This window comes from Myxine glutinosa, chromosome 4 (assembly GCF_964187855.1).
Source record: "Myxine glutinosa chromosome 4, kmMyxGlut1.1, whole genome shotgun sequence".
NCBI classification, from domain to species: Eukaryota; Metazoa; Chordata; class Myxini; order Myxiniformes; family Myxinidae; genus Myxine; species Myxine glutinosa.
In genome coordinates, this window is record NC_136264.1 from 149,256,343 (window position 1) to 149,269,310 (window position 12,968).

A 12,968-nucleotide genomic window follows, 5' to 3' on the forward strand; every position below is an offset into this window, starting at 1 on the left:
CCGGACAGGGCTGACCTGCATTCCAATGCAAGTCTGACATTGAGAAACGTCCATCATTGGACTTGTGGTGTTTTTTAAGAACTGTCACACAGTGGATATATAGCGTTTTGGAAAAAAAACTTCATTATTTTTGTTAATTAGTTGTGAAAAACGATTACTAGATTTTCAGTTTGTTGTTTGATATGTTCTAATATTTGCATATTAAACATTGAAACAGAAAAAAAAGGAAGTTTGCTTCATTTCCTTTGCTGTGCAGAATTCTCATTTTACACAAAATGCTCCAAATGGATTTATAGCGTTTTGAAAAGAGCTCTTCATATATACATATATATATATATATATATATATACATACATATATATACTGTATATATATATATATATATATATATATATATATATATATATATATATATATATATATATATATATATATATATATATATATATATATATATATATACATATACATACATACATATACATACATACATACATATATATATATATATATATATATATATACATACATACATATACATACATACATACATATATATATATATATACATACATACATATACATACATACATACATATATAATATATATATATATATATATATATATATATATATATATATATATTATATATATATATACACACACAAGCAAAAGTATCTGGCGTTGCCGGGTAACAATGAGTCGCTTCCTGACGGGAATATGATATACGCAATCTGGGTCCATCATCTAGACTAGAGGGAAATTTAAAAACAGATCGCAGATACACTTAGTCAGGGATCCACAGGCTCAAAAGCTCAATAAAACGGGTTGGACCTGACCATGGCATGCTATAGTTTTTTGTTTGTGTTTTTTCTATTAATTTGGACATTAAGGTCTGCTGAATGAGGGGTCTGCTCTGCCGGAAACCTCGCGAAAAAGATTTGTGGCCATTTTTGCATATTGTTGCGGGTTTGAGAATCCTGTGTTTTTTTTTTATTGTTGTAGTGCAATGAGAATTGTTGTAAATATCACCCTCCGTGTGTAAAGGTAATAGGTCGTCCTCCTTAGTTACTCCATATACATACACGTAGCCAATCATATACCCTCTTAAGTAGTTATCTCCTTATTATGTGTATTAGTTTAAGGCTGTGTCTTCCATTAATTGACACTGCATTGCACCGAATTCAAATAAGGTAGATTCCCTTTCATTCCCAAAGCCCCCCATTCCCAAAGCCTCGATTGCCAACTGCATTCGCCCTCCATTAGCCACGAGGTAATCTCGGAGAAGAAAGGCGTGTCTCCGCCCTCGTCATCGGAGGGAGGAGTGAGCCAGCCCCGATCAACCAACCAAGGATGAGGGGTTTGGCTTGAGAGGGCGGAGAAAAGAACGACCGGGGAGGTTCGCGAAGATTCATGGGTGTGGCATATATAACCCGTCACGGGAGAGCCCACACCAGCAGACGATTGAGGCAACAGATGAGGGAGGGAGCCAGACGAGCGAGGGAGCATGAAGGCAGTTTCTGTCAGGAAGGCGCTTGAGTTGGTAAAGAGAGACGTGCAACCTGCGGGAGTACGAGTGAGGGAGACGGTTTCCAACCAGCCTTGCCACGTCAAGCTCCGACGCGCTGTTGCGAACATCCCGGCGGTGTGGACCCGAGGGTGGAGAGTCGGCGGCTGCTCGCTCCCGGCCCGACCATTCTCCTGCTCCAACTGAACCTTCCTCTCCTTCCAGCCATTCATCCCTGCCTTCATTCCCTGTGTAAGTCTGATTGTCGTCTGTCTTCTGTGTTGTCCTGGGGTATAAGTAAGACTGTTTAGTATAAGCTAGAAATTGCTCTGTGTCCTTCTGGTCCTTCCATCCTTTCTGTCTTTATTTTCTTTTCTTTCCTTCTCCTTGGTTCTTTTGATTGTGTAAATAATAGTTAGTAATAAATCATATTTGTATTTCCTACCTTTGTTCTTCTTCTTCATGCTCGTCCGGTCGTCTTTGTGATTTCCCCATTGAAAACCTGTGGCGCGATTTTGGCCAACGTTTCAGGATCGGGTTTAGTCTCTGCTAATGGTTCGTGCCGCGGTTGCTAAACCGCTCGGCAATTAACATCTGTCCGCGGTCGCGAACGAGGTTGCGCCCCTGCCTCTCCGGAGGGAGCTTGTGCAACTTCAGGACTCACATCGGTCAGTCAAAAACAAGGGGATTAATCCCCCCTTCTTAAGGGGAAAAAGGCCGACGTAGACATCCGCAACAATATGCAGCCTTTATTTTTTGACCAAAAAATGTGAAAAATGTTTTTCTTAAAATCCTCAGTGGGTTGTGTAGGCTGTCAATAAATGCATCCCAGATACACAGAACACATGTGTTGACAACATCAAGTTGAGAAATACACTTACAAAACCTTTCCAAATGATTTAGAATCATTTTTATGCAAAAGCGCCCCCGATGTTTTTGCATTTTTTCATCATTTTCATCTTTACTTCATTAGTAATCAACTATGCCCTGAGTTATGACATCAGCCAATGTGTCATTCTTTTCACCAAACATTATAGTCATTCCACAGAAAACATTCTGAAAATCAAACCAAAATCAATGGATCTGTGGTGATTTTATTACCCTTACGCTAAAAAATCCTAGAGACATACCGTATATTTAGCATCATGGTAGTTTATGTCCATTTTATTAAACATCCTGGCCAAGGCATCTTTTTAATTTTAACAGAACCCTGTGCCCCCAAAGAAAATACTTGTAACACAAGAAATACAAAACAGCAAAATGATTTTTTTTTAAACAAAATGTACACAGGATAACAAGCCAACAAAACAATGATCGTTACGCAGCTGAATTTGGATAGATTAGTGACCAGTATGTACAAAAAATGAAATTAAACTTTAACTGAACAAAATAATTGAACATAAAATAAAAAATTACTGCAACAACGTCTGTAATATCACATGAAATTAACATTGCACTGAACAAAATAACTTCTAATGTGTAATGCATGTCACTGTCTTCGAGTGCAAGTTCAATCCTTGAACATTTGTTGGGATCCCCGGTGCAGAGACATGCGATGACACACTTCACATTGGCTCTCGCACAGGAGCATCCTCGGGCACACATGCTTTTCTTGCAGTGACAGTATTTGGTGCATTTGAATTCTGCAGGTTTTGCCTCCTTCAGCATCATGGTTGCCACCAACTTACCATTGACAAGCTCTCTGCCAAAGTCAGTGGCAGCAGGGTAGATTGGCTGAAACATGTGTGCTCGCTTGCATACAGCCAACTGATGCAGGGCTCGGCGAAGGTGTAACTGGAAGGCATCTTCGGTAGGTGGAAGGCAACGTATGTCTCCTTTGATGTTACCAAAGAGATGGGCTCGCATTGCATCCAAATTACCACCGAAGTCACTCCTCTCATACAGTGACACCATGTATCACCTAGCTGCTGTCACAACATCTTCCTGAACATCCAGGCTTTCTTCAGGGTCACCGTATCTGCACAGGGGCTGAAGGTCTGCCAGGTGATCAACGGCAGTTTTGTAGGCACGCCTTTTTCCTCTTCTGTAGAGATAGCTCACTGTGTCACATCCAGTCAGTATGTAGGTAGGTGCTGAGGAACATGGATGTAAGATCTGCAGCTTCAACATCATACTTCACTGCCAGGGCTTCGGCGATTGCATGAGCAGGTAGGTAGATATCCATCTTCTTCACCCACAGCTCCTGCAGGCCATCCAGGTGTGTGATGTAGTACAGTATATGCACATCATGATCACGTCTGTCAGTAGCCACCACTACAGCCCGTTTGTGGTGCAGATGTTGTACTGAGTATGCAACGTGGGCAAACATCCTGGTATCTACCTCCTCATGCTTCTCACATGACAGTTCTGGAAGCTCAACCTGACAATCTGCCGACAACAGGACAGTGCGACCAGGATCACGGAAGATTCCACCAAGAATAAGTGTGCATCCTGCAGGAAGGTACTTCAGGTACTTTACTTGCAGTTCATGGAAGGTGCAGCTCCCAAGATGTTGGTGAAGCTGGATGAATGCCATGGCATCTACTACCAATACAACAGGCTTGTCGGACGGTGGCAGTCTGTACACTTCCCTCCATGAGCTGCCCAGGGATGTCTTGATTGCAGCCAAGTAGTCGGCCTTGTTCCCTTTACGCATGGCATAACCTTGGTCAAGGGATGGATCTGGCTCAAACAGGGAGGCAACTTGTCCACTCATGACTGAAGACCTCCACCTTCTTGTCTTCATCCAAGTCCTGCACAAAGTACAGGTTTCGGACAACTGCACTCTCTTCCTCGTAGACCTTCTTGGCTTTGAGTGCCATGGACAGTGACTTTTTTGGCTTTGCTGCAAATGTGGCAAGTTTTATTGGGGCTATTTTCTCACTGTGTTTTTCTTGCTGCAGCCAGTGCCTCCAGTCATTTTTCACGGGCGCTCACAAAGTCTGCAGATGCAGCTTTGTGGCCTGTTGAGAGGTTCATCAGCTCCTGTTCTTCACATGTGAATGGATTGATCATCTGGTTGTTGATGACATCTGTTATTTTCCTAACACTTTCAGCCTCCATTGTGCCTTGGCTGTTGGAGTCTTCATGGTGTTTGGTGTCATCCATATCCAGGTGTGCCATAGCCTTTGTCTGCTCTGACACTGCTGTCAGAACTGGAAGAGCTCGCAAGTATTTCTCCATGGCCGCTGGCTGCTGACTGATGCCAGTGAAGAGTTTTGTCTTGGTATCACGGTTGTAGGTTTTCTCGAGTGCCATGTCTGTCCAGACACCATTGAAACGACCTTCTGTTTGACGTACAGTGAACTGCCCATCCTTGAATTCCCGAAGGATGTTCGGAGCCAGTGTAGGTAGGCTTCTCATTGCTTCTGGGTAGTGGGGCAGGCAGGATACTACTTGTAGTGGCCAGCACCTACAAGGTATGGTAACATCTTTTCTACTTCAGCCAGGTGTTCCTCCCACAGGCCTGCACGCTCAGCGTGGATGAACCGTTTCAGAATCATCACCATGTCCATGTGCATTAGCCATAGCTTTGTGGTAGGTGACGTACATACTTCATCAAACTCAGCCATCAAACATGACAGCTTTTTCAGTTGGTCGGTTGCATCAGCACATGTAGAAGATGCCTTCTCTACATCCTTTTCTGACAGGGCATCTAGGAGTAGCTGGACATTGATGGCAAGCACAGACATGCACTCCAGGTCCTTCTCTTCAATGATCAACCATCTGGCAAATGCTTCCCAGTGTAGGGCGAACATGGCTGCATGCACCATAGTGTGGGCACGCAGCATTGCGTCGTAGTCTTTTCCACTGATGATCTTGTTTGCTGTCCCACGGAGACAGACATCAGCTTCTGCCATGATGTCTTCGATTCCAGTGGCCTGCATCAAATGCCCAATTGCTCCCAGGAAATTTTGAGCAATACGGAAGCCACACATGCGCAAGATAAGTTTGGCATACTTCTGGGGGTTCTTCTTTTGCAGACCCAGAACCACTTCATAGATTGCTTGGTCGCATGTGATGACGGTGAACTCTTGGCCCTGTTTTCTTGACACGTCCATGCAGTACTGAATTGACTGTTCAACCACATCTGGGTCCGTTGGCCACAATTTTTTTTAGCAAGATGAAAATAATGGAAAAATGCCAAAATGCAAAAAAAAATAAAAAAAATAAAAAAATATCGGGGCGCCTTTGCATAAAAATGATTCTAAATCATTTGGAAAGGTTTTGTAAATGTATTTCTCAACTTGATGTTGTCAACACATGTGTTCTGTGTATCTGGGATGCATTTATTGACAGCCTACACAACCCACTGAGGATTTTAAGAAAAAACATTTTTCACATTTTTCGGTCAAACAAATAAAGGCTGCATATACAAATACAAATATATATATATATATATATATATATATATATATATATATATATATATATATATATATATATATATATATATATATATATATATATATATATATATTGTTGCGGTTTTGAGAGTGTAAAGATAACATCATTAAAGGTTAAAGGTTTGCCCCCATAGTTAGTCCACAAGCAACACGTAGGCCCACTTAGAACATTAGTTATGTCATAGTATGTGTGAGGATAAGGCCATTTCCACTCGTGATACCTGCGGTGTAAAAGAAAATAAGCTTCGGTCCCGTTGATTTTGCCTCCACCCTCCAAATCTACCTCGTTGGGCAGCATCCATCCCGTGCCCCCAATTCGGCTAATCCACCTCGTTTGCCAGCAGCGTTCGCTGCCCTTGGTTTCGCTCAAAACCAGTCAAATGCCACCAGGTAGGCCTGAGAGAGTGTGGAGCCGGCATTGAGGTCGGGGGAGCGGCAGCGGGAGACGGTAAGAACCAGCCAATCAGGGCTCTAAGGGCATGGCGTGGGGGGTGGGGTAAGGGGTGTGGTAAGGGCGTGCCTATAAAAGCCAGCGCACAAAGCCCTTGAGGACGACTCGCTGGGGAAGGCTGGCTTTGTAAAGAGGACTGTCGAGAACTGGCCAGGAAGGACGCATGCGAGAGGACCGTGCTGGGAGGACTTGCCCATTTTGCGCTCTGTACTGAAGAGGACTTGTTGGGAGAGCGCACTGTACAGGACTTGTATTGAGAGCGCATACGAATCTGTATTGGGGGCGCATATGAACTGTATTGGGAGCGCATATAGCGCCGGTTCATTTATTACATACGCGGGTGAGCTGCGAAGTAACCGCCCAGCCAGCTTACCTTTCACCCCGCATTTAATCCCGTGTGCACCGACGACCCGCGGGGAGCTTCTGCCGCCCTGACCATCTTCTCCGCGGTGCGAGTCGGGGGACCGGAGCGAACTGCCCGGACGCCATTCCTGACCATCAACCTGACCATCTGCAATCCCCGTGTGAGTGTCTGAGTGTGAAACGGGCCCGTGTCCTGGGATAAGTTAAGACTGTATTAAGCTGCAGTGTGTTATTCTTCTCCTTCCTGTACAAATTGCAAATAAACAAATTGTTATTCCTTGTTTCTTCCTAATTCAACCGTATCAGTGATTTCCTCCATTGGGTAAGCGTGGCGCGATCAGAACCGCTCGGATCGGGTATTATTTCTTGTTAACGGCTCGGATCACGGTTCGCTATCGCTCGGCGTTTCCACCTACAACCGTGATTCGAGCGGGGCTTATTTCCTTGCTTCCTGGGCAGCGTTGGTAATTAGGTATTAGCGATTAGTCCTACGACCCTACTCAACGCTGTCCGGAAGTGACGTCATAGCCCCGGATCCCGTTGGCTCGTAAAAGACAAGGGGACTAATCCTCCCTTGGTAAGGGGAAAGGCCGACGCCGAGATCCGCAACAATATATAAAGGCTGCATATACAAATATATATATATTCGTTCGGAATTAGGGGTCACCTACTGTATATATATATGCAGCCTTTCTTTTTTTGACCGAAAAATGTGAAAAATGTTTTTTTTCTTAAAATCCTCAGTAGGTTGTGTAGTAACCACCTTTAGAGGCCATTTTTCCCCGCAAGCGGGGGTTGGCCTTTTTCGGGAACCGTGGTTGTTGTTGTTTTTTTTGGTCCCCTTTTTGAAGCAATGTTTTACGGCCGGATGCCCTTCCTGACGCCAACCCTTTTTGCCGCCTTTAGTGACAAACAGGGAATTACCAGTGAACTGGTACTCAATTAGCCGACCTCGGAAGGATGACAGGCTGAGTCAACCCCCCTGGCGTTAATTCAGCGATCGACCGGGATTCGAACCCAGGATCCTGGGATCCTAAGCCGGCACCCTAGCCGCTAGCCCAACACCAGGGTTGTGTAGGCTGTCAATAAATGCATCCCAGATACACAGAACACGTGTTGACAACATCAAGTTGAGAAATACACTTACAAAACCTTTCCAAATGATTTAGAATCATTTTTATACAAAAGCGCCCCCGTTTTTTTTTCATTATTTTCATATTGCTTTAAAAAAAAAAAAAAAAAAAAAAAAAAAAAAGGCTGCATATACAAAGATGGCCACAAATTTTTTCCGCAAGGTTTCCGGCAGAGCAGACCTCTCATTCAGCGGACCTTAATGTCCAAATTAATAGAAAAAACACAAACAAAAAGTATAGCATGCCATGTCAGGTTCTCTCAAATTTTGGTGACTGGATCCCTGACTAACTGGAGCAGTGGCGTATCGAGGAAAAATGACGCTCGGGGCGAGATGTCAAATTGCCGCCCCTCGTAACTTTCCATAAGTCTGAATGGTGTGTGTGTGTGTCTCCATGTGTGTCTCCGTGTGTGTCTCCGTGTGTGTCTCCGTGTGTGTGTCTCCGTGTGTGTGTCTCCGTGTGTGTGTCTCCGTGTGTGTGTCTCCGTGTGTGTGTCTCCGTGTGTGTGTCTCCGTGTGTGTCCCCGTGTGTGTGTATGTGTGTGTATGTGTGTCCCCGTGTGTGTGTATGTGTGTCCCCGTGTGTGTGTATGTGTGTCCCCGTGTGTGTGTATGTGTGTCCCCGTGTGTGTGTATGTGTGTCCGTGTGTGTGTGTGTATGTGTGTCCCCCGTGTGTGTATGTGTGTCCCCGGGTGTGTTGGTGTGTGTCTGTGTTGGTGTGTGTCTGTGTTGGTGTGTGTCTGTGTTGGTGTGTGTCTGTGTTGGTGTGTGTGTCCGTGTGTTGGTGTGTGTCCGTGTGTTGGTGTGTGTCCGTGTGTTGGTGTGTGTGTGTGTCCGTGTGTGTGTGTCCCCGTGTGCGTGTGTCCCCGTGTGCGTGTGTCCCCGTGTGCGTGTGTCCCCGTGTGCGTGTGTCCCCGTGTGCGTGTGTCCCCGTGTGCGTGTGTCCCCGTGTGCGTGTGTCCCCGTGTGCGTGTGTCCCCGTGTGCGTGTGTCCCCGTGTGTGTGTGTCCCCGTGTGTGTGTGTCCCCGTGTGTGTGTGTGTCCCCGTGTGTGTGTGTGTCCCCGTGTGTGTGTGTGTCCCCGTGTGTGTGTGTCCCCGTGTGTGTGTGTCCCCGTGTGTGTGTGTCCCCGTGTGTGTGTGTCCCCGTGTGTGTGTGTGTCCCCGTGTGTGTGTGTCCCCGTGTGTGTGTGTCCCCGTGTGTGTGTGTCCCCGTGTGTGTGTGTGTCCCCGTGTGTGTGTGTCCCCGTGTGTGTGTGTCCCCGTGTGTGTGTGTCCCCGTGTGTGTGTGTCCCCGTGTGTGTGTGTCCCCGTGTGTGTGTGTCCCCGTGTGTGTGTGTCCCCGTGTGTGTGTGTCCCCGTGTGTGTGTGTCCCCGTGTGTGTGTGTCCCCGTGTGTGTGTGTCCCCGTGTGTGTGTGTGTCCGTGTGTGTGTGTCCGTGTGTGTGTGTCCCCGTGTGTGTGTGTGTGTCCCCGTGTGTGTGTGTGTGTGTCCGTGTGTGTGTGTGTCCCCGTGTGTGTGTGTGTCCCCGTGTGTGTGTGTGTCCCCGTGTGTGTGTCCCCGTGTGTGTGTGTCCCCGTGTGTGTGTGTCCCCGTGTGTGTGTGTCCCCGTGTGTGTGTGTCCCCGTGTGTGTGTGTGTCCCCGTGTGTGTGTGTGTCCCCGTGCGTGTGTGTCCCCGTGCGTGTGTGTCCCCGTGCGTGTGTGTCCCCGATTGTGTGTGTCCCCGATTGTGTGTGTGTGTGTCCCCGATTGTGTGTGTGTGTGTCCCCGATTGTGTGTGTGTGTGTGTCCCCGATTGTGTGTGTGTGTGTCCCCGATTGTGTGTGTGTGTGTCCCCGATTGTGTGTGTCCCCGATTGTGTGTGTCCCCGATTGTGTGTGTCCCCGATTGTGTGTGTCCCCGATTGTGTGTGTCCCCGATTGTGTGTGTCCCCGATTGTGTGTGTCCCCGATTGTGTGTGTCCCCGATTGTGTGTGTCCCCGATTGTGTGTGTCCCCGATTGTGTGTGTCCCCGATTGTGTGTGTCCCCGATTGTGTGTGTCCCCGATTGTGTGTGTCCCCGATTGTGTGTGTCCCCGATTGTGTGTGTGTCCGATTGTGTGTGTGTTTGTCCCCGTGTGTGTATGTGTGTGTGTGTGACCCCGTGTGTGTGTGTGACCCCGTGTGTGTGTGTGACCGTGTGTGTGTGTGACCCCGTGTGTGTGTGTGACCCCGTGTGTGTGTGTGACCCCGTGTGTGTGTGTGACCCCGTGTGTGTGTGTGACCCCGTGTGTGTGTGTGACCCCGTGTGTGTCCTCGTGTGTGGGTGTGTTTGCATATTGGGTCAATTAATTTGTTCACCAATCAAAAGGTAGAAGCAGATCGTTTTCAGGTCACATTTTATGAACCGCGAATGTCGGGGTTTCACAATACCTCTCCCATCCTCCCCTTCCCATGCCTCCTCCCCCGAACTTGGAGGGAGGGAGGGGGAGGAGGGAAGTGGGAGGGGAGAGGGGAGGGGGGAGGAGGGAAGTGGGAGGGGAGAGGGGAAGGGGAGGGGGGGAAGTGGGAGGGGAGGGGAGAGGGGAGGGAGGTGGGAGGGGAGAGGGGCGGGGGGGAGGGGGGAGGGGAGAGGGAGAATGGAGGGACGATGCACACATAGAAGGAACAAGCATTCTGAGTATTGCACTGCAATACATGTTCCCTACCGGCAGTCTGTCGTCTGGAAAACTGTTGGGGAAATTACCAAAGTTCAAAGTGCCATAACTTTGTGAAAAATGATCGAAACGTCGTGAAGTTCGAACTTGATCTGTAACTTATCATAAGGAAACCATGTACCAAGTTTGAAATCATTAGCATTAAGAGTTTAGAAAAAAAGTCCGGAAAGCTGTTCTTTGCGTGACGGACTGACAGACGGACAGACGGAGGGACGGAGTGCAAACCTATAGTCCCCTCCGGTGTACACCGGTAGGGGACTTATAACACAACAGAGTAACAATGGCCCAGAGGAACATTATGGGATATGGGAAACAATCAGCGTGTGCATAAAAGATTGTGGATGTGCATGGGTGGGCACATGAGGTCATGATGGGCAGCACTCATTTAAAACAGTGACGTGAGGAAGGCGAAACAATGGACACAGAGAGACGATTCCACAATCGAGAGGGGCAAACGAATGAAGGTGGGCCACCAGCCAGGACTTGGGGAGGGTGAGTGGCTCTTGAGGACCTAAAAGGATCATTCCATCATAACGTTTCAACCTAATAGTAATAGGATCGATACCCACGATCTTATATCAATCGTTAATAAAATACTCAGTCCAAATTCGATAAGTTTCCAGCACGCACGACTACTCTCCCTGATCATTTCATTCTGCGGAACCATGGACATGGACATATCATTAACATTGCAGACACGTCCAGGCGTGTGTGCCTTCTTTATATGAACCGTTATGGAAGACGCGTCCAGATTTAGCCACAGCCACGTCGGGGGCAACTGCATGCACCCCATAAACAGCCGTGCCAGGCAGCTGGTGAATTCAAGGTGGCATCGGTCTTCACGTACGTTACAAAGGACCATGAAATCAGGTCCAAAGTGATCGTGCAGATGATGGCCTCCAAACTTACAAACCTCTTGGTACTGTACTGCACTGTACTGCACTGTACTGTACTCCCAAACATTAATAGTTTTTCTGGCTCCATGCATTTCTATACACCCTTCTATCCCTATTAGTATTACACTTCGCTGTGTGGTAACAACACGGGGATTATAGGCATAGGGTCTTCAAGAAATGTAACAAAAACATTCATGTGAAAATATTACAGATCGAGGTAAAAGTCAGAAATAGTCATGATGTGAATAACAATAAGTAAGTTCATTTCACACTGCACACGTGACGTTTTATACACATTATTTACCATTTACAGTGAAATCGGTTTAAACCCGCTTGGAAAGTTTAAACACGTCCGGAGATCGCCACTGGAGTCTGCCCCATATTCTCTCACCGAGCGACATGTCGATCTTCTCCATGACGGCTCCTTCCTCGGTCGAAGCCATAACGATAACAGATCAAGCACAAAACTGAAAGAAAAGGCGAATAATCTCCCCAAAAAAATACACGGAGCGTCACAAAACCGCTTTCCTTCACTGTACTAGGCCGAGGTTAATGACGTCATCGCGCAGTCTGACGTGACCGCGCTGGTTTCTTTTTCGTCCTCCTTTTGTTGTCTTGGCGTTTTCAGAGCCGAGAGGATCTATCTACGCCACCACCGATACATTTCGGCTGGAGAAACAAAGTGCGAGGGACTTTATATTGTTGGACTCGTTTCTTTTTTTGTCCCCCGTCGCTCAGCGGAGCGAAAGGGGGCCTATGGCTTTCCCCTCCGTCCGTGTGTCCGTCCCGTCCGTCCGTCCGTCCGTGCGTGCGGCGTACGTACGTGCGGGCGTGCGGCGTGCGTGCGTAAGCGAAGGACCGCATTCGAATTTGGTGTGTGGGTGCAACCCACGTCAAAATCCAAGATGGCCGCCGCCATGTATGTCTGATGCCATTGATGTCTGAACCTTGTAACCTGCATATCTTGAAAAATAAGCGAAGTACCAACTTCTAATCTGGTATGTGGGTGTATCTAGGCATAAGGAAGAACGCTATTGAAAATTGGGTCGCCACGTCAAAATCCAAGATGGCCGCCGCCATGTATGTCTGATGCCATGTATGTCTGAACCTTGTAACCTGCATATCTTGAAAAATAAGCGAAGTACCAACTTCTAATCTGGTGTGTGGGTGTATCTAGGCATAAGGAAGAAAGCTTTTGAAAATTGGGTCGCCACGTCAAAATCCAAGATGGCCGCCACCATATAAATGTCTGAACCTTGTGAGCGAAATATCTCGAAAAATAAGCGAAGTACCAACGTCTAATCTGGTGTGTGGGTGGATCTAGGCACAAGCAAGAACGCTGTTTAAAATTGGGTCGCCACGTCAAAATCCAAGATGGCCGCCGCCATGTATGTCTGATGCCATGTATGTCTGAACCTTGTAACCTGCATATCTTGAAAAATAAGCGAAGTACCAACTTCTAATCTGGTGTGTGGGTGTATCTAGGCATAAGGAAGAACGCTATTGAAAATTGGGT

General features: G+C 46.9%; 1 protein-coding gene across 3 annotated transcripts in view; it reads right to left on the minus strand.

Annotated features, from left to right (window-relative positions):
* Positions 1-12,029, minus strand: part of LOC137425375 (UAP56-interacting factor) — a 62,736-nt gene extending 50,707 nt beyond the window's left edge. The window contains exon 1 of one of the 3 annotated variants that reach the window (XM_068113760.2): positions 11,844-12,029. In XM_068113760.2, the coding sequence (XP_067969861.1) occupies positions 11,844-11,895 (52 nt within the window). In that variant the 5' untranslated portion in view covers positions 11,896-12,029. Of the gene's footprint in view, positions 1-11,756 lie in introns of all 3 variants that reach the window. The other 2 variants (XM_068113758.2, XM_068113757.2) reach the window with 2 other exon arrangements.
* Between the last annotated feature and the right edge of the window lie 939 nt (positions 12,030-12,968).